Source organism: Oncorhynchus gorbuscha, linkage group LG10 (genome assembly GCF_021184085.1).
Source record: "Oncorhynchus gorbuscha isolate QuinsamMale2020 ecotype Even-year linkage group LG10, OgorEven_v1.0, whole genome shotgun sequence".
Classification (NCBI taxonomy): Eukaryota; Metazoa; Chordata; class Actinopteri; order Salmoniformes; family Salmonidae; genus Oncorhynchus; species Oncorhynchus gorbuscha.
The window spans coordinates 70,988,989-71,010,105 of record NC_060182.1 but is presented as its reverse complement, the minus strand read 5'-3'; the positions used below and the strand labels follow the sequence as shown (position 1 = coordinate 71,010,105).

Sequence of the window (21,117 nt, the reverse complement as noted above, 5' to 3'; positions counted from 1 at the left end):
CGGTTCATCATCTTTGGGGTCATTTGTAGGTACAGGCCATATGACAACAATGAACATAATAGTTTGGACATAAAGATCAGCAACCTCAATTCTTACCCTGTATTCCTCTGCTGTAGATTTCTGTTTCTCCTTGTAAAGCACTGTCTGAATGTGTATCTACAAACTGCTAACACATTTCCCTTATTTTCAGAGAAAACTTATCAACAGCAAAAAGTATTTAAATTGGTGTTCTAGTTCAAATGTTGTTATGCAATAGAATGTTCCATACTCCTGATACCATTGTAAGCCTGGCAGATTGTGTTATACAGCCATTTTAGTGACTTTTCCCTCCAGTGGAGTTACATATTGTTAGCGACAGTAGCCCTTGGTGAAAGTTAAAACTGGGAAATCTACAAAAGAAAATCACTTTGTTGATGACAATAACAACATCTTCCCCCCATTATGTGTAGGTCCCAACATCTGCCCCAATACAGTCATTTATGTTACTGTGTTTTCCTGAATGTCTAAATGTTTAGAGTATCATACCTGTGCATACCAGCTAAAGACTCTAAATCCTTATTTGAAATGTTCTATCACAGCATGTTGTGTTAAATGCTATCTAGCAACATATTGCCACAAAATCTGCACAGGAAAGGTAAGCATGCCCTTACAGTTATTTAAGTGTAGCCACTACATGAATTATAATTGATATCATGTAGTCCAAAATAACTACACACAGTGCATTCGGAAAGTACTTTTTCCACATTTTGTTATGTTACAGCCTTATTCTAAAATGGATTAAAACAATTATTTTCCTCGATCTACAGACAAGATCCCATGATGACAAAGCGAAAACAGGTTATTAGAACATTTTGCAAATATACTAAAAATAAAAAAAACAGATCTCAACAGACTCTTTGCTATGAGACTTGAAATTGAGCTCCTGCATCCTGTTTCCATTGATCATCTTGAGATGTTTCTACAACTTGATTGGAGTCCACCTGTGGTAAATTCAGTTGATTGGACATAATTTGGAAAGGCACACACCTGTCACATGTCAGAGCAAAAACCAAGCAATGAGGTCCAAGGAATTGTCCTTAGAGCTCCGAGACAGGATTGTGTCGAGGCACAGATCTGGTGAAGGGTACCAAAACATTCCTGCAGCATTGAAGGTTCCCAAGAACACAGTGGCCTCCATCAAGTCTTACGCGGAAGAAGTTTGGAACCACCAAGACTCTTTCTAGAGCTGGCCCGCCAGGCCAAACTGAGCAATCGGGGGATAAGAGCCTTGGTCAGTTAGGTGACCAAGAACCTGATGGTCACTCTGACAGAGCTCCAGAGTTTCTCTGTGGAGATGGGAGAACCTTTCAGGAGGACAACCATCTCTGCAGCACTCCACCAATCCGGCCTTTTTGGTAGAGTGGCGAGACAGCAGCCACTACTCAATAAAAGGCACATGATAGCCCGCTCGGAGTTTGCCAAAAGACACCTAAAGGACTCTTAGACCATGAGAAACAAGATTGAACTCTTTGGCCTGAATGCCAAACTTCATATCTGGAGGAAACTAAGCACCGCTCATCACCTGGCCAATACCATCCCTACGGTGGAGCATGGTGGTGGCAGCATCATGCTGTGGGGATGTTTTTCAGTGGCAATGACTGGGAGACCAGTCAGGATTGAGGCAAAGATGAACGGAGCAAAGTACAGGGAGATCCTTGATGAAAACCTGCTCAACAGCGCTCAGGACCTCAGACTAGGGCGAAGGTTCACCTTCCATCAGTACAACGACCCTAAGCACACAGCCAAGACAGGCTTTGGGACTCTGAATGTCCTTGAGTGGCCCAGCCAGAGCCCAAACTTGAACCTTATCGAATATCTCTGGAAAGATCTGAAAATAGCTGTGCAGCGACGCTCCCCATCCAATCTGACAGAGCTTGAGAGGATCTGCAGAGAAGAATGGGAGAAACTCCCCAAATACGGGTGTGCCAAACTTGTAGCTGTAATCGCTGACAACTGTGCTTCAACAAAATATTGAGTAAAGGGTCTGAATACTTATGTAAATGTGATATTTCCTATTTTTATTTTTAAGAAAAATATCTGTTTTTGCTTTGTCATTATGAGGTATTGTGTGTAGATTAATGAGGGGGAAAAAGCTATTTAATCCATTTTTGAATAAGGCTGTAAAGTAACAAAATGTGGAAAAAGTCTAGGGTTCTGAATAATTTCCAAATGCAGTGTACATACTTATACATCTTCTTTGACTGCTTTTTACACCTGCATTCCATACACTTCTCAGATTGCTATTTTTCCTGTCCTTCAAGGAATGTATTCATGTATACATTCTGTGAATAGTAGACCAATGTCATTAAAAGTGATTATCAGTAAGTTATTTATATATATATATATATATATATAATATATATGTGTATATATGCTGAGCATAGTTTTCTGTATACGAGTTAAGATGAAGAGGTCAGAACAGGTATGTGTGGGCATATCTATCTATCATGGACACAATATGTTTGTTCTGGGATTCCCTCATTTGATGTACATTTTAAACTATCCTCCTGACAAGCCCAACAAGGAAGCATGATGATGAGTCAATGGGAAGATCTCAATTGCATACTCCTCGCGTCCTCTCTCTTCGTCTCCTTCTCATAACCCATTGGAGGAGAAGGTCAGAGGGTGGGACCTCTGGCTTTCTCATCCAATGGGTTTTGAGACGGAGACGAAGAGAGAGGACTCGAGGAGTATGCAATTGATATCTTCTTTATGTGAACCACTGGGGGTAGTTCATGTGAATGATGTCCAGGTTCTCTCTACCCTGGTGAACCTCAGTCATGTTTATGGTGGTGGGCAGCGACCTCTCCTGAAAAGGCCTCCACTGTCTGTACTGGCAGGAAAAGCCCCACCGCCCAGTGGGAGCCAAACACATCACTCAGGTTGTCCTTCCAGGAGCTGCAGCTCTCCACCAGCTGGCCTCGCTTCATCTGGCAGTAGGTCTGCCCCCGCGCTACCAGCAGCACCTGCTGACAGCAGAACCCTGCACACACCAAGCCGATGCCCAGCCACACATATAGCATCAACACCAGGAAGAACTGCAGACCTGAAATAACTCCTGATAGGGAGGGGAATAGAGGAGAAAGAAGAGCACTTGGTAAGTTCAGAAACTCAATATCCTTGCATAAACTTTAATGTGCTATATGTGAAACTCACCGAGGAAGAAGTAACCAGTAGAGAGGGGCAGAAGGGTGAGGAAAGTCAATGGGTTCTCAAAGGAGATGTTGTATTCCACAGTTAGAAAGGCCACACCAAGAACCAAGGAGTACAAACAAGTGCATGACGTGTATATGCAGAACATGATGAAGTATCGCATGTTTTTGTTGCCAATGCAGTTTCCAGTAAAAAAACAGTGGTGGTCCCTCCTGAGTATGACTTTCTTACAGAGTTTGCAGAAGTGGCGACCGTTGAGGAGGTAGTGGGCGTCTATTTTATCTGAGCAATCTGCAGAACATGCAGGAATCACGGTCTCATTTGCGCTCTCAGCGGGGTACTTTATAGTCATGACATAGTTACCTAAAGCGTTCAGCATCAGGTATAGGAAAACGGCGGTGTGAATCACAGTTGATGCTCTCAGTGAGATGCCCGGGCTTTGAAAAATCGTTGGGATGAAAAAGCAGAAGTGAAAAATGAAGGTTACCGCTGTGGCCGAGAAAAAGTATGCTGGGGCGACAGCGTTGAGGAGTCTTAATTTAAACATCCTGATTATCATTCCTGTGATAAAATGGAGACGAGCGTTAGGCTACTTATAACATGACTACAGTATTGTGTAACTGGGTAGGTGTGCACAAGGCGACAGTGGTGCTGAAAAGGACAGCTCCTCTGCGTATAGGCCTATAAGCAAAGTGCAGTAAGTATACATTTTGTAAAAAAAAAAAAACATATTTGATCTGTTGAAATGACAAGGTATATTATCTGATTTAATGTGGTATTTAGTTTCTTGACACAAGAACAAGTCAGTCAGCCAATCAAATTATATGATGAAGTTCCAGAAATTGCTTTCTGTCTAGAAAGAAAAAGACGTAAGTCAGATTTTGCAGATACATTGTTTTCATAGTTACTGTACTTTGCCTTTGTAGGGAGCTCTATGCATAAAAATAGCCTATGTAGCCTATGACATCGATTATTATGGAGGGTCAATGACACAAATACGATTAAAAGGTAGGATTTGGATTGAACAGAATTACATACATCTTGCCGAAATGAACATCTGGCACTCCTAAATGAGCTAATCCAGATCTGCAAATCTCTACAAACAGATGATACCACCAACAAGATCTTGTTCTCTATAGAAAAACAACAGAAACCCAGTTCACAATTGTGGCATTCATTCCCTGTAGCCTATTGTGTGGTTATATTTTGACCAATGAAATCAAAGATAACGAAGGGGATATCCTGCAGTCTGACCTGAGAGATATTGTGACTGATGCTCCATATAGAAAAAAGTCCAACATTGCTTGCCATTGTCACTGAATGGTTAGAATTCCTTAATGAATCTGACCTGAAATCACAAGGTTACCGTCTATACATGGAAGATATTTTTTCAGTGTTTGGCAGAATCGGTGGTTCAGTACAGTAGGCTACTGTACTGAACCAAGGCACATTAAAATAATGTGCAAGGACTTTGCGAGTTATTTTCCCTATGTGCTTATAGAACCCTTGAATAGGCTACAAGGTCCATGGTTATTTATAAAGATGGAAAACACAATCTGCAGCTTAGTTTTGTTCCGTTATCTGAACAATCGAGATAACAGTAATGTAGGCTACAGAGTACTCAACAACACCTTTCCCTTTCAAGCAAGAGCTACCGGCCTACTGAGACATACTGTACCTGTCGTCGGCTCTGTTGATTCCCAGGAGCTGTCCTTTCAGCACCTTAGCGGAATCCTCATGTGCGCAGGCACTGGCAATGGATAACTCATTCAAAAACGAAGAGCTCTTGCGCTGTCAAGACGATAGTTAATGAGCTTGTTCGTTCATTCTGCGATGTTTCTGGATTGTCTAGCACCGCCTGTTGGCGTGGATGCGGTCATAAGGATAGAGGACAACCATAGAGAATGATAGAGGCCTCTAGTGGTCCAAATTCCATTCTAGCATGGGCAGCGCCATTGAGAGCTTCCACCATGCTTCCGCCATTTTACAGTAGTCAAAGTAGTCAACTGTGTTGGGATTCCTATAGGTTGTAGCATCAATGGCACTGCCCATTTTGTCCCAGACACTGTAATAGCACATATATAAGATACGTCCTCTATTTATCTCTATGAAGACAACCATATGCTGTTGAACCATGTTGTTGTCAATACCGCCTTTAAATGGCCATGAGATTATATGATCGGCTTTCTATTCTCGATATAAGTAATTATCGCATGATGTTTCTATCAATGTAACCTTTGACAATATTTTGACAGATTTCTAATTTTACTGTACGTGTTTAGCCTACTAGGCTACACATTCTTTTGTCTGCGCAAGTCACTTCTAGCGCAGGTCTGGCGCAAAACGTATTATCCAGCAGGTGGCGATGATGTTTCGTCAATGAGTAGTCATATTCAACTTCCGAGTGTGGCAGTGGTCTAAGCATGATTAGATGCATCTACACTTGTAAAACGTTTACCTTCCAAACATACAGTAGGCAGACAGTATACTACGAATATGATATTTCTAAATGCCTATTATTAAAATCGAGTTAAGTACAGGCCAATGTTATGTCATATTAACACATTTAAACGTGTATAGGCTAATGATTCCACATTCTCATGAAGGTGTGAAAGAAGTGGACCGCCATAGCCTATAACATTGAATAAAAATCCTTAATGTAAAAATTCAGTCAAAACAATAAAAGCTGGTCTATACTGAAACACGTTTGTTCTCTTATCTTGGGCAGGTGTCTTATTTACAGACGGCGCCTGTGCAGGGAGTTCCTCCTCTTGTTTCTTGTGACTGATGCAAAAATAAGCAGCATCATCCCGAACGGACGCCAGTGATAAGGAGCATTTAAGAGGTGAGCCACATTAACATTATAAATTTAATCCAATGTCGGTTTATTTATATGGAAAAAATGTGCACGCGAATTATGAGGTTAGCGGCGGCTGATTTTGAAGTTATCTTTAAAAAGTGGGCGGATTTACTGTTTTGATAGTACCCTACTGCAGTGAACAGCCACTACGTTAGTTAAGTGAACAGCTATAAAGAGATAAAACAACGGGAATCACACCGGAAGGCGAAAAAAACTGTCGTTGCCTTAAAATGTTTGATGGAAGCATTGGAGAATTGATGTTGGAGACATTAACATGTAGGCTATTGGTTCATTCGAATAACTTGTAGTGACTTGGCCTGTCAACAGACTGCTCTCTTATCTTAAAGCATAAAGGATCTATTTAGTTGCGTGTTCGTTAGATCAGAATTAGTTATTGTGCAGCGATCCGTCGGTGAGTGCGACACCGAAGGTACGTGGCAGAGATTTACGCCCTGACAAACACACTCCTCACCATACTACACCGGCGGCTGCATTGTGTCGTTTATTAGTGCCCATGCGCCGCCTGCACAGTTAACCACTTTGCGCTCTTTAAACGCTATAGCATTTTGAAGAAAACCAGCATCGGTTACATCAGCTGGTTCTTCTAAGATGTCTTATTAAACGTGTTTAGATATCTCTATATAAACTTAAAGTATTTGTCTGTAGTCTGTCCATGGTAGGCATCATTCGTGGTCCATTGTTTCTACTACGTGTGATAGGCCTACTCATTGGTATTTTATGGGGGCGTGTATCCATGTCTAATCCAGCAAATGAAGATGATATCTCTAAACCAAGTCAAGATGCCTAAGAACACCCATGCTGTGTTGAAAAGTATGTGGATTCTGCATAATGTAAGCAGTTGAACCTGTTGAATCAATGTTCAGAAGCTGTTTTGTTTCTATTGTCAGTGCTATTGAGCACATGCAGTATATGCACTACTTCACTTTAGTCTAAACTCAAGCTATTTGATTATTTTGACTAATTTCAAGCTCATGATTTACAGTTGGTCCATTACACTCAGGGCAGTCTGCAGCAAACACCAGTAGCTTTGAAATGCCAGCTATAATTGTTTTTGACTTTATGTTGAATGAAAGGTTATCTGCTTAGGTTTCAACCAGTTTGATTTATTTTGGATGCCAGTAGGCAGTAGCCTATATGCATATCAGATGTATTGACCTTCCCAGTAATTCAAAATGTCCAGACATCTTGTTGACAGCATTGTTAAACAATGTTGAATGTCTTTAATAGAGGAGCTGAGAGCACATTTAGTGTTGAAAGGAAGGACTGCATTATCTACAGTACCCTATCCATTGTTTTGCCAATTCAAACGTCACAAACCAGGTCTCTGATGGAGAAGGAGCAGATGATGAATGTTGCCATTGTCATTTCCAAACAACAGAGTCATGAATATTTGATCAGACTGTTGGCTGAGATTGAAAGTTGATATCTCCCTCTATCCCAGCATGTTGCATTTGGCCTGGTTGTGTGGGATCTGTAGCCTGTGTTGGCGACAGGGAAGGGGGAGTCTGCCTGCCTCATGTTTCTGAGTTTGTCTGTATTTTGTGTAGGCAGGAAATGACAAGTGAGCTTTCACATTGGAAGTATGAGCGAGTCCCCATTCATGCTTCTGGGTTTACATGCTTTCTGTATTTTCAGCACCACACGTGACTGGACAGCTTCAATCAATTTGGCATTAACTGCACATCATGATCTAGAGATCAGCTAATCAGTGCCATGCCAGACAGGAGAGGTTTAGCCATCCTGCACCTGAACCCTGGCCTAGGCTTTGAACTGTAATGTGATCTGGGAAGAACTAGCTATTAAAATATTTCACAAGAGGCTAACAACCTGTTCTGATGAGCAATAAGCAGGCATAACTAGCCCCTCTATTCAGAGACTGAGAGAAAGGGTGCTTGTGTAGGCGCGTGTAGGCAGGGGCATGTGAGCTTGAGGGAGGGAGTACGTGTCAATTGCATCAGATGTGAGATGGGGATATGTATTACTGTGACTCATCTCCTCCAGTCATGTTTTCAAAGCGCATGACTCAGCCATCCATGTGAGCAGAAACCCTCCCACAAAACTAACCTGTAGAAATAAAAAATATTTTCAGCAAACATCTTATTAGCTGCGTTTTGGCTTCTTATTGATATGGATGCGTTTTGAAACTTTCTCCTGTGCTCTTCTTGGTATACCTATTACCATATCTGTATGTGTATACCTATTACCATATCTGTATGTGTATACCTATTACCATATCTGTATGTGTATACCTATTACCATATCTGTATGTGTATACCTATTACCATATCTGTATGTGTATACCTATTACCATATCTGTATGTGTATACCTATTACCATATCTGTATGTGTATACCTATTACCATATCTGTAGGTGTATACCTATTACCATATCTGTAGGTGTATACCTATTACCATATCTGTAGGTGTACACCTATTACTATATCTGTATGTGTATACCTATTACCATATCTGTATGTGTATACCTATTACCATATCTGTAGGTGTATACCTATTACCATATCTGTAGGTGTACACCTATTACTATATCTGTATGTGTATACCTATTACCATATATGTATGTGTACACCTATTACCATATCTGTATGTGTACACCTATTACCATATCTGTATGTGTATACCTATTACCATATCTGTATGTGTATACCTATTACCATATCTGTATGTGTATACCTATTACCATATCTGTATGTATACACCTATTACCATATCTGTATGTGTACACCTATTACCATATCTGTATGTGTACACCTATTACCATATCTGTATGTGTACACCTATTACCATATCTGTATGTGTACACCTATTACCATATCTGTATGTGTATACCTATTACCATATCTGTATGTGTACACCTATTACCATATCTGTATGTGTATACCTATTACCATATATGTATGTGTACACCTATTACCAGATCTGTATGTGTACACCTATTACCAGATCTGTATGTGTATACCTATTACCATATCTGTATGTGTATACCTATTACCATATCTGTATGTGTATACCTATTACCATATCTGTATGTGTATACCTATTACCATATCTGTATGTGTACACCTATTACCATATCTGTATGTGTACACCTATTACCATATCTGTATGTGTATACCTATTACCATATCTGTATGTGTTTACCTATTACCATATCTGTATGTGTATACCTATTACCATATCTGTATGTGTATACCTATTACCATATCTGTATGTGTATACCTATTACCATATCTGTATGTGTACACCTATTACCATATCTGTATGTGTACACCTATTACCATATCTGTATTATACCTATTACCATATCTGTATGTGTACACCTATTACCATATCTGTATGTGTACACCTATTACCATATCTGTATTATACCTATTACCATATCTGTATGTGTATACCTATTACCATATCTGTATGTGTATACCTATTACCATATCTGTATGTGTATACCTATTACCATATCTGTATGTGTACACCTATTACCATATCTGTATGTGTACACCTATTACCATATCTGTATTATACCTATTACCATATCTGTATGTGTACACCTATTACCATATCTGTATGTGTACACCTATTACCATATCTGTATTATACCTATTACCATATCTGTATGTGTATACCTATTACCATATCTGTATGTGTATACCTATTACCATATCTGTATGTGTATACCTATTACCATATCTGTATGTGTACACCTATTACCATATCTGTATGTGTACACCTATTACCATATCTGTATGTACACCTATTACCATATCTGTATGTGTATACCTATTACCATATCTGTATGTGTACACCTATTACCATATCTGTATGTGTATACCTATTACCATATCTGTATGTGTACACCTATTACCAGATCTGTATGTGTACACCTATTACCATATCTGTATGTGTATACCTATTACCATATCTGTATGTGTATACCTATTACCATATCTGTATGTGTATACCTATTACCATATCTGTATGTGTATACCTATTACCATATCTGTATGTGTACACCTATTATCATATCTGTATGTGTATACCTATTACCATATCTGTATGTGTATACCTATTACCATATCTGTATGTGTATACCTATTACCATATCTGTATGTGTACACCTATTACCATATCTGTATGTGTACACCTATTACCATATCTGTATGTGTACACCTATTACCATATCTGTATGTGTATACCTATTACCATATCTGTATGTGTTTACCTATTACCATATCTGTATGTGTATACCTATTACCATATCTGTATGTGTACACCTATTACCATATCTGTATGTGTACACCTATTACCATATCTGTATGTGTATACCTATTACCATATCTGTATGTGTATACCTATTACCATATCTGTATGTGTACACCTATTACCATATCTGTATGTGTACACCTATTACCATATCTGTATGTGTATACCTATTACCATATCTGTATGTGTACACCTATTACCATATCTGTATGTGTACACCTATTACCATATCTATATTATACCTATTACCATATCTGTATGTGTACACCTATTACCATATCTGTATGTGTACACCTATTACCATATCTGTATTATACCTATTACCATATCTGTATGTGTATACCTATTACCATATCTGTATGTGTATACCTATTACCATATCTGTATGTGTATACCTATTACCATATCTGTATGTGTACACCTATTACCATATCTGTATGTGTACACCTATTACCATATCTGTATTATACCTATTACCATATCTGTATTATACCTATTACCATATCTGTATGTGTACACCTATTACCATATCTGTATGTGTACACCTATTACCATATCTGTATTATACCTATTACCATATCTGTATGTGTATACCTATTACCATATCTGTATGTGTATACCTATTACCATATCTGTATGTGTATACCTATTACCATATCTGTATGTGTACACCTATTACCATATCTGTATGTGTACACCTATTACCATATCTGTATGTGTACACCTATTACCATATCTGTATGTGTACACCTATTACCATATCTGTATGTGTATACCTATTACCATATCTGTATGTGTACACCTATTACCATATCTGTATGTGTATACCTATTACCATATCTGTATGTGTACACCTATTACCATATCTGTATGTGTACACCTATTACCATATCTGTATGTGTATACCTATTACCATATCTGTATGTGTATACCTATTACCATATCTGTATGTGTATACCTATTACCATATCTGTATGTGTATACCTATTACCATATCTGTATGTGTACACCTATTACCATATCTGTATGTGTATACCTATTACCATATCTGTATGTGTATACCTATTACCATATCTGTATGTGTATACCTATTACCATATCTGTATGTGTACACCTATTACCATATCTGTATGTGTACACCTATTACCATATCTGTATGTGTACACCTATTACCATATCTGTATGTGTATACCTATTACCATATCTGTATGTGTTTACCTATTACCATATCTGTATGTGTATACCTATTACCATATCTGTATGTGTACACCTATTACCATATCTGTATGTGTACACCTATTACCATATCTGTATGTGTATACCTATTACCATATCTGTATGTGTATACCTATTACCATATCTGTATGTGTACACCTATTACCATATCTGTATGTGTACACCTATTACCATATCTGTATGTGTATACCTATTACCATATCTGTATGTGTACACCTATTACCATATCTGTATGTGTACACCTATTACCATATCTGTATTATACCTATTACCATATCTGTATGTGTACACCTATTACCATATCTGTATGTGTACACCTATTACCATATCTGTATTATACCTATTACCATATCTGTATGTGTATACCTATTACCATATCTGTATGTGTATACCTATTACCATATCTGTATGTGTATACCTATTACCATATCTGTATGTGTACACCTATTACCATATCTGTATGTGTACACCTATTACCATATCTGTATTATACCTATTACCATATCTGTATGTGTTTACCTATTACCATATCTGTATGTGATTACCTATTACCATATCTGTATGTGTTTACCTATTACCATATCTGTATGTGTTTACCTATTACCATATCTGTATGTGATTACCTATTACCATATCTGTATGTGTTTACCTATTACCATATCTGTGCTTATTGCTTTGTTTGGATTAGTCGGCCTCTAGGATCATTTTTTGCAGTAGAACGCCTGCTGTGAATTTTCATGCCGTTCGGCATGGGTCCTCAGGGACTCCTTCCCACACAACCTAGCTCATAGTTGGCATGATTACTGACAGAGGAGAGCAACAACACTATATTTTAAGCCTACAAACCAGCAATATGTTTTTCTGCTAAATGCCCTATTTTTACTCAGCTTCCCCTCACATCAGTTAATTTTTTCCCATAGATATGTACCAACAGTGTCATGTCTCCTCTACCTTGCATCTTCCTTAGGAATGATACTGACCTTACCCTCTCATAAGTCCCATGACTCCCCATCCAAGGCTCCCCACTGCCCAGGGCTATGCTGTTTGTATCGGACTGACGCCTCAGACTCGGTGTGGCCTTTTACTGGGGCCTGGTCTGTTACTGAACTGTGGGACTCTGCTCCACTCACAGAGGTGCAGTCTGACAGCCCAGGAGCTCGTGGAGAAGCCTGTGATTTGTGGGTTTTACTGTGTTGCACTCAGTGCCTCTAATTGGCTTCATCCATGTCATTCATCTTTCTGCCTGTTACATGGGTAATGAATGGCTTTTTTATTCTCATAAGTAATTCCATGTGGGTTGTGTTTCTATGCCACTGCCCTTTTTAAAATATTTTTCTTAATTTGATAGATCAATCTGTTGATGTCTGGCAGATTTGATTTAGACATCACCAGCTAGGTTTCCATCCAATTGATGACAGAGTTTCATGCAAATATTCTAAACTCTGCATAAAATCAATGCCAGAGATGTTTCCATATTTATTTGTTGTGGATAAAAGGCTGTGCCTGGTGTAGTGCACACAAAATGTACTTTTTCGCTTAAAGTGTCATGTACTGAATAACAATCTGAAATACAGTGTGTTCCCATTGCATGTTGAACTCTACGGATAGTTTTGTCACAAACTGTTGTGTTAAATAGCAAATGTGCCTCCTCTGGTCTTGGTACGTGTGCTCTAGCCAACAGCTCAGAGATACAGTGCGGGTAGGCTAGTCTACAGGATGAGATTATTATGGATAAGAGCTAGAATATTTGTCAAACGGCAGTCAAGCATCGATTATCATGTCACCAGAATAAGACCCTCGATACTTATTGGAAAGGAGCATCAAGATCACTGTGCACTTTCACCAACCTGTTATTTCATCTGTAGCCTAATAAACTGTAGTTTCCCAAATTGTAGGAGGACCACACACCATATCATCGAGTGACTTCAAGTTTACTTTGATTTGATGGTTATTATATCAATATTTACGCATAAAGGCGTTTCCACCACCGTTCCTTGAAATAATTCATTTTAATTACACAAAGATCCCACCATGTCGAACGAACAAATGATCTGTCAGCATTTATACATTTGTACCGAAACTTCCAGTTTCCATCACAGCTGTCGGGATATATTTTCTTCATACGGTTGGACTTTGCTCGCATAAACTGGATGGGAACATAGTTACTGACTTGGAACCGATCTCTCTCTCTCAAGGCAAATGTGTTATGATGGGGTTGTAGATCCCTTGTTTCTTATTCTACAGTTTGCCTAGATGCTTAAATGATTCGCCTCTAGTTTGTATAGTAGCATGAATGATCTTCATTTGTAGGCTACAAAACAAGATCTACTTAAACTGCCAGACTGGCACCAATGATCAATGGCATAGTCTACTCCACAAACAAGGCATATACACAGTGACAGTGCTCCTCAGTGGGCCTACTGAGCATGTGTAGTGCAGACAGGAAGCAGGTGTTCAGTTTGTTAAACAAGGCGAGTGTGTGCGCAGTCCTCACCCCAGGCACGTTATGGATCACTCAGCCTTCAGTAAGGGGCTGAGAGTGATGATGCTAACTTGGCCAGAAAACAGTCCTCTCAGCTGTGTGTGTAGGAAGGAGAAAGACCCCCTCCACCCCGGCTTTAGAACAGGTGGGGAGCAGCAGATTGTGTCCTGTCCCCCTCCTCCAGCCTGGGTCTTTGTATTTATCTCATTTGTCCATTGTTGATGTAGTCCCAACATATTTTGATTTCCAAATACAGAAATCGTCCCCATATGACACTGCGTTTTGCATTATATGATGTAAAATGCATCATACGGGATGATTTCTGCATTTTGAAAGGTACATATCTTAAAGTTGATTACTGACACATAGGGTTGCAAAGGGTCGGAAACCTTCTGGTAAATTTCTGGACATGTTCCATGGGTAGTTGAACCTGGGAATTTTGCTTAAATTCATCGAAGTTAGCTTATAACTTTGAAGTTGTGGGATACACATAAGGCAATTCTAGGTCTTGTGGCATATTTTAGTTCAACTATCCCCAATTCAATGGAAATGCAATCCTCTGCATGTACAGTGCATTCTTCCATCACATGTACAGTGCATTCTTCCATCACATGTACAGTGCATTCTTCCATCACATGTACAGTGCATTCTTCCATCACATGTACAGTGCACTCTTCCATCACATGTACAGTGTATTCTTCCATCACATGTACAGTGCACTCTTCCATCACATGTACAGTGCATTCTTCCATCACATGTACAGTGCATTCTTCCATCACATGTACAGTGTATTCTTCCATCACATGTACAGTGTATTCTTCCATCACATGTACAGTGTATTCTTCCATCACATGTACAGTGCACTCTTCCATCACATGTACAGTGCATTCTTCCATCACATGTACAGTACACTCTTCCATCACATGTACAGTGCATTCTTCCATCACATGTACAGTGCATTCTTCCATCACATGTACAGTGTATTCTTCCATCACATGTACAGTGTATTCTTCCATCACATGTACAGTGTATTCTTCCATCACATGTACAGTGCACTCTTCCATCACATGCACAGTGCATTCTTCCATCACATGTACAGTGTATTCTTCCATCACATGTACAGTGCACTCTTCCATCACATGTACAGTGCACTCTTCCATCACATGTACAGTGTATTCTTCCATCACATGTACAGTGTATTCTTCCATCACATGTACAGTGCACTCTTCCATCACATGTACAGTGCACTCTTCCATCACATGTACAGTGCATTCTTCCATCACATGTACAGTGCATTCTTCCATCACATGTACAGTGCATTCTTCCATCACATGTACAGTGCATTCTTCCATCACATGTACAGTGTATTCTTCCATCACATGTACAGTGTATTCTTCCATCACATGTACAGTGTATTCTTCCATCACATGTACAGTGCACTCTTCCATCACATGTACAGTGCATTCTTCCATCACATGTACAGTGCACTCTTCCATCACATGTACAGTGTATTCTTCCATCACATGTACAGTGCACTCTTCCATCACATGTACAGTGCATTCTTCCATCACATGTACAGTGTATTCTTCCATCACATGTACAGTGTATTCTTCCATCACATGTACAGTGTATTCTTCCATCACATGTACAGTGTATTCTTCCATCACATGTACAGTGCACTCTTCCATCACATGAACAGCTGATTCTCAAGATCTTGCACAGAAATGAGCGCTGTTGAGCCCACACTACTACACTATCTGAGCCAAGGACTACATGCTTTCTGGTAAGTTTTGATTACAATACTGCATGGGGTGAACATATTTTATATAACCATTTTTTTGTTAACTAGTAAATAGTAGCCTAGAGCAAAGTGTGTTTTAAGTCATTTCTAACTTGTTAACAATTTCTGCTTGTTAGTTTTTGATACCATTTGGGTTTTAGCTTGCTTGAGCCTGCTAACTGAGTGTTAATTGACCTGTTTCATACATATTTCATTTTAAAACATTTATCTTACAAAATGAGTTTTTTAATCTAACTGCTAAACTATTTATCTGTACATGGAATTATATTTGTATATATATATATATATATATATATATATATATATCTTTACAGGAGAATGCCACAGACACTATCTGATGTGTGGAGACATTTCACTGCAGCTAATGTAGAAGGAAAATCTGTGTACATTTGTGAATACTGTACCAAATCATATGTGAAGAATGCAACAAAGATGCAGAAACAGCTGGCCAAGTGCACAACGTTCTCTCAGCGCTCACAACAAGCAACCTCTGACAAATGTCCCTCTACTTCTATTTGGGGTCAAAATGATGAATAAAAAACCTTATCGATAGCAACAGCTCATGGTCCTCCTGGAATCAGAAGTTGTTTTGGCTCAATAGAGGAACCTAGTCAGAGAAATGCTTATGAATGTCTGGCACGAGCTGTGTATGCAACTGGTTCACTTCTGATGCTCACAGGCAATGGGTATTGGAAAAGATTTCTGAATGTTCTTCGCCCAGCAACCAGACATGCTTTATCAACTTATTTGCTGGATACAGAGTTCAAGTGAAGGTCAAGCAAATCATAGAGAAAGCGGACTGTATTGCAATAATCTCTAATGGGTGGTTGAATGTTCGTGGGCAAGGAATAATTAACTACATCATCTTCACCCCTCAACCAGTATTCTACAAGAGCACAGACACAAGGGACAACAGACACACCGGTCTCTACATTGCAGATGAGCTGAAGGAGGTCATCAATGACCTTGGACCACAGAAGGTATTTGCACTGGTGACAGACAATGCTGCAAACATGAAGGCTGCTTGGTCTAAAGTAGAGGAGTCCTACCCTACATCACACCCATTGGCTGTGCTGCTCATGCATTGAATCTGCTCCTCAAGGACATCATGGCACTGAAAACAATGGATACGCTCTACTAGGGAGCCAAGGAAATGGTTAGAAATGTGAAGGGTCATCAAGTTAAATCAGCAATCTACCTCACCAAGCAAAGTGAGAAGAATAAGAGCACCACACTGAATCTGCCCAGCAACACCAGTTGGGGGGGGTTGTCATGTTTGGCAGTCCTGGAGGGGAAGGAGTCTCTCCAAGAAATGACCATATCACAGTCTGCCCATATGGAAAGCCCCATCAAGAGGATCCTCCTGGATGATGTATTTTGGAAGAGAGTGGTAAGCAGCCTGAAACCTATAGCAGTAGCCATTGTACAGATTGAGGGAGACAATGCCATCCTGTCTGATGTTCAGACCCTGCTTGCAGATATAAGAGAAGAAATCTGTACTTCCCTGCCCACTTCACTGTTGCTCCAAGCAGAGGAAACTGCAGTTCTGAAATACATCAAAAAGAGTGAAAACTTCTGCCTGAAGCCCATACACGCCGCAGTGTACATTTTGGACCCCAAGTATGCTGACAAGAGCATCCTGTCTGGTGCAGAGCTCAACCAGGCCTATGGTGTCATCACTACCGTTTCTCGCCACCTTGGCCTGGATGAAGGCAAGGTTCTTGGCAGTCTGGCGAAGTACACTTCCAAGCAAGGGCTTTGTGATGGAGATGCAATATGGCAGTCGTGCCAACATATCTCATCAGCCACCTGGTGGAAGGGACTTTGTGGATCCTAGGCTCTTTCCCCTGTTTCCTCCATCATAATCCAAATCCCACCAATATCAGCCGCCTCAGAGCGCAAATGGTCCTTGTTGGGAACACACACATCAAAGCATGCAACAGGCTGACCAATACAAGGGTTTAAAAATTGGTGGCCATCCGGGCAAATTTTAAGCTTTTTGAGCCTGACAAGAAGCCATCCTCAACAGGATTGGAAAGTGACCGTGAAGATGAGGCCTCAGTCTGATGTTCAAGAGGTGGACATTGAGGAGGTCCAGGGAGAAGACATGGAAGCCCGAGAGGAAGACCGTCTAGAAACTAAAGCTTTGATTATCATTTTACAGATATATGATTAAAACATTTTGGGAGATGCGATGGATTTATGGGGATCATTCAATATTCCTTTTTGTTGTTCAGTGAAATCATCCCATGTGAAGAGTTAACACATTTAAAGTTCAATTTGTAACTAAGTCGTTTTTTTTCTATTGGAAGGATTTAATCATTTGCAATTATGTCTACTTATGATGCGGTAAAATGTTTGTTTCTGTCTCCATATATGGTAAATGTGTCCAATGCAAAAAACATTTAAATGTTATTAATATTAATTTGCATATATTTCTGTTAATTCCCATCTATTCCCACGGAAAGTTTCCACCTCTGAATTTTCCCCACAATGTGCAACCCTACAGACAAGCAACACAATTTGGGACTATGTCAACAATGGACTAATAGTTTTTGGGTGGAATTTTCCTTTTAAGAACCCCCTGTCTCTATAGACAGATGGAGGTTCCTCAGTAGCCTGTGGTCTGCGGACTACCAGAATTGCTCAGGCCTAAACAAACTGTGGTACTGAAGTAAATCTGACACACACAAACCAGTATTTAGCCTATTCCAATAGAACCTATTAGCAGAGAGATGCAGTCTTATGGCTCTAATTCCAATTGCATGACTAAATATTGTAAACATAATAGGAGCTATTAGGGATATTTCACAGCCTTCTGTTATCAGAGCTGCATTGTTTTGATACAGCAGTTTTCACTCATCTCGGTGCTTTTATACGGAGAATTATTGCAGGGCTTTCCTCTTTCCTGTGACAAGTGAGCGACTCCAGAAATCACCCCAGTGGTCTTCAGGTGTTGGCTTCAAAATCTCTTTCATTTCAATTAGGGGGCCTCAGGCCCCGTCAGTAGCCTGTGGAGAGGGTGAAAGTGGTGTGTCCTTGTCTGATGGCGTGCCCTGCTTTCATGTCAGTGGGATGTCACTGGCTGGTTAATAGTCCAATGGACTGGAGAAGCTTTAGCAAAGTGGATTGAGAGGTGCTTTTTAAGAGGGGCTATTTTGAAGGAAGTCTAAAAAATTGCCTCAGAATTTGATTATATATTTTTAAAAATATCAGAATTTTAGCTATGTAACCAAATGCTGAACAGTCCTTCTAGACTCCTCGACCTTCTCCTTTATTCGTTCAGTTTAATGTATTTCTTGCAGCAAGGACATCCTCTTTTTGACTTCACCTCCGCGATTGTGGTGTATCTCGGCCATGAGAATATGAGGTATGAGAGTTATGTAAAAGCTCATTTGTATTCCGCAAGCTCTGGGTACTTGGAGAATAAGCTGACAATAGAGAATTCATCCCTCTTTTCCCAACCGTAGGCTTTTCCATGAAAAGGAAACAACTCTTCCAACACAAACAAACAGTGACAGGGCGAGACAGCTTGTTAAACAACAAACAGATTCCTGTCAGTGCATTCAAGCACAGGAACTCTAGCAGGTTCATTGTTTTATTTATGGTAATTGCCAGTCATCCTTTAGAGACGGTCCTTTATCCCAGAGTGAGTGAGTGACTGACAGACCGTTGTCGAGGTGACAATGGCGGTTGAGTCTATTTGAGTTCACACTTGATTTATGGTTAATTTCTGTGCCATGGCAGGACTGTCTTCCCCTGGTGTCATCTGCTCACTGAAGCAGGTAATGAATCTGGATCTAACTGAAGGTTTTACTGTGCAGGAATCCTTGTCTCTTTATTTGTCTTTGTATTTAATACAGTAGGCAATGTCAGATACATCATATTGTATGGAGTCAGGTGATGTGTTTATTCTTTGGGTGCAGTATGTATTTGATCTGCCCCCTATATCTCCCTCCAGAAATGTTTCAGCACTGTTGTTACCCATGGGCTGACCCGTAGCAACCTTTTCCATGGTTTCACTGTCATGTAAAACAATGTTAATTATTAGGAAGAACAAACTGTAGCCCAAAGGTCTTTTCTAGGAAGAAAATCTCTTAGTATTTCTCTTGAATTGAGACATGCCTTTCATAAGTCCTACTGTATGTCAGTACCCTACTTATTGGATATAATGAATATTGAGAATCTCTATAACCTCAGAATCGTTGGCTGCTTTGTGTGAACCTGCTTGAACATCACTGTCTATTCCTTGTTGGACTTCATCTCATGGGTAAATCAAATTCGGGACTACAGCGTGTTCCTCTCATGCGCTAGCAGCAGCTTTGATCACAAAACCAGCTGTGATTACAACCCAGCCTAACTGAAAATGGGTGACTCAATCAGGATACTGCTATAATAACTAGTGTTTGGCAGTATCCAGATGTTCATACCGTTTCTGTACCATACCGGGGTATAGGTATTACCGGGAGTGCGGGTCAGAAAGTCAGACGGACTCGAGAGGCGCAGGTCGAGAGCCGACTGCAGATAGCATGGACACAGTACTGACACTTATTCTGTAGTGGTTGGGCTTGGGAGCTGAACATGCACTGACCCAGACCTCTCTACTTTTGGGGAATTACACATACTGATTCAAATTAATGAATGAACTGTGACACAATGTGCATCATTTTGGCTCTGTACTCCACCACAATGGATTTGAAAGGAGACAATCAAGATGTGCTTTAAGTGTAGATATTTGGGGCAGAAGTCAGGTCAGTTCTTCCTCACTTCGTCTGACATCACGAAAGTTCTGTCTAGCAACAGAGGTGTATTGGCTGTTCAGATGTGTAAGGAGGATACTCCGCGGAGGAGGAAGGTTTAAATACTAGTGCTTGTGTGAAGATGTCTTGGTCTGTTCATCTGTCTGACCATTTGGGTTAATAAACTTGGTTTGAGCTTTACTGGTCGTCCGTGAGTTTTTACTCTTTATTTAGAACCTAACCGTTGGCGCTGCGAGCAGGGGTCACCACGATTTACAGTCGAACTAGGGATTCCGAATCAGTGAAAAAGGAGCCGGAACCAAACAGGGGTCGTAACTGTGCCGACTTTGTTTATCACTCATTCTGACATCTTGGGGAGATGATCATCGTAGGCTGAACCAATTCTAGGATACGGACCTAGAAAGCCTGAATTTATTCAGTAGTTCCATTGTATTACGACCGGTCGTAGTTTTATGGTATATGGTAAGTTCCGAAAGGTAAGCCCGAG

The 21,117-nt window shown here is 40.0% G+C and overlaps 2 protein-coding genes across 4 annotated transcripts in view; one reads left to right on the top strand and one right to left on the bottom strand.

Annotated features, from left to right (window-relative positions):
- Positions 1–2,092: 2,092 nt before the first annotated feature.
- Positions 2,093–5,062, bottom strand: zdhhc22 (zinc finger DHHC-type palmitoyltransferase 22). The gene is made up of 3 exons (XM_046366887.1): positions 4,871–5,062; positions 3,196–3,753; positions 2,093–3,097 (listed from the first exon to the last, which is right to left on the bottom strand). Exons 2-3 carry the CDS (start codon positions 3,749–3,751, stop codon positions 2,814–2,816), a joined length of 840 nt encoding a protein of 279 aa, XP_046222843.1. The 5' UTR covers positions 3,752–3,753; positions 4,871–5,062; the 3' UTR covers positions 2,093–2,813.
- Positions 3,769–21,117, top strand: part of tmem63c (transmembrane protein 63C) — a 59,935-nt gene continuing 42,586 nt past the window's right edge. For 2 of the 3 annotated variants that reach the window (XM_046366886.1, XM_046366882.1), the window contains exons 1-2: positions 3,769–3,889; positions 5,921–6,037. The gene's annotated coding sequence lies outside the window, so the exon portion shown is untranslated. Of the gene's footprint in view, positions 3,890–5,920; positions 6,038–20,967; positions 21,093–21,117 lie in introns of those variants that run through there. The other variant, XM_046366884.1, reaches the window with a different exon arrangement.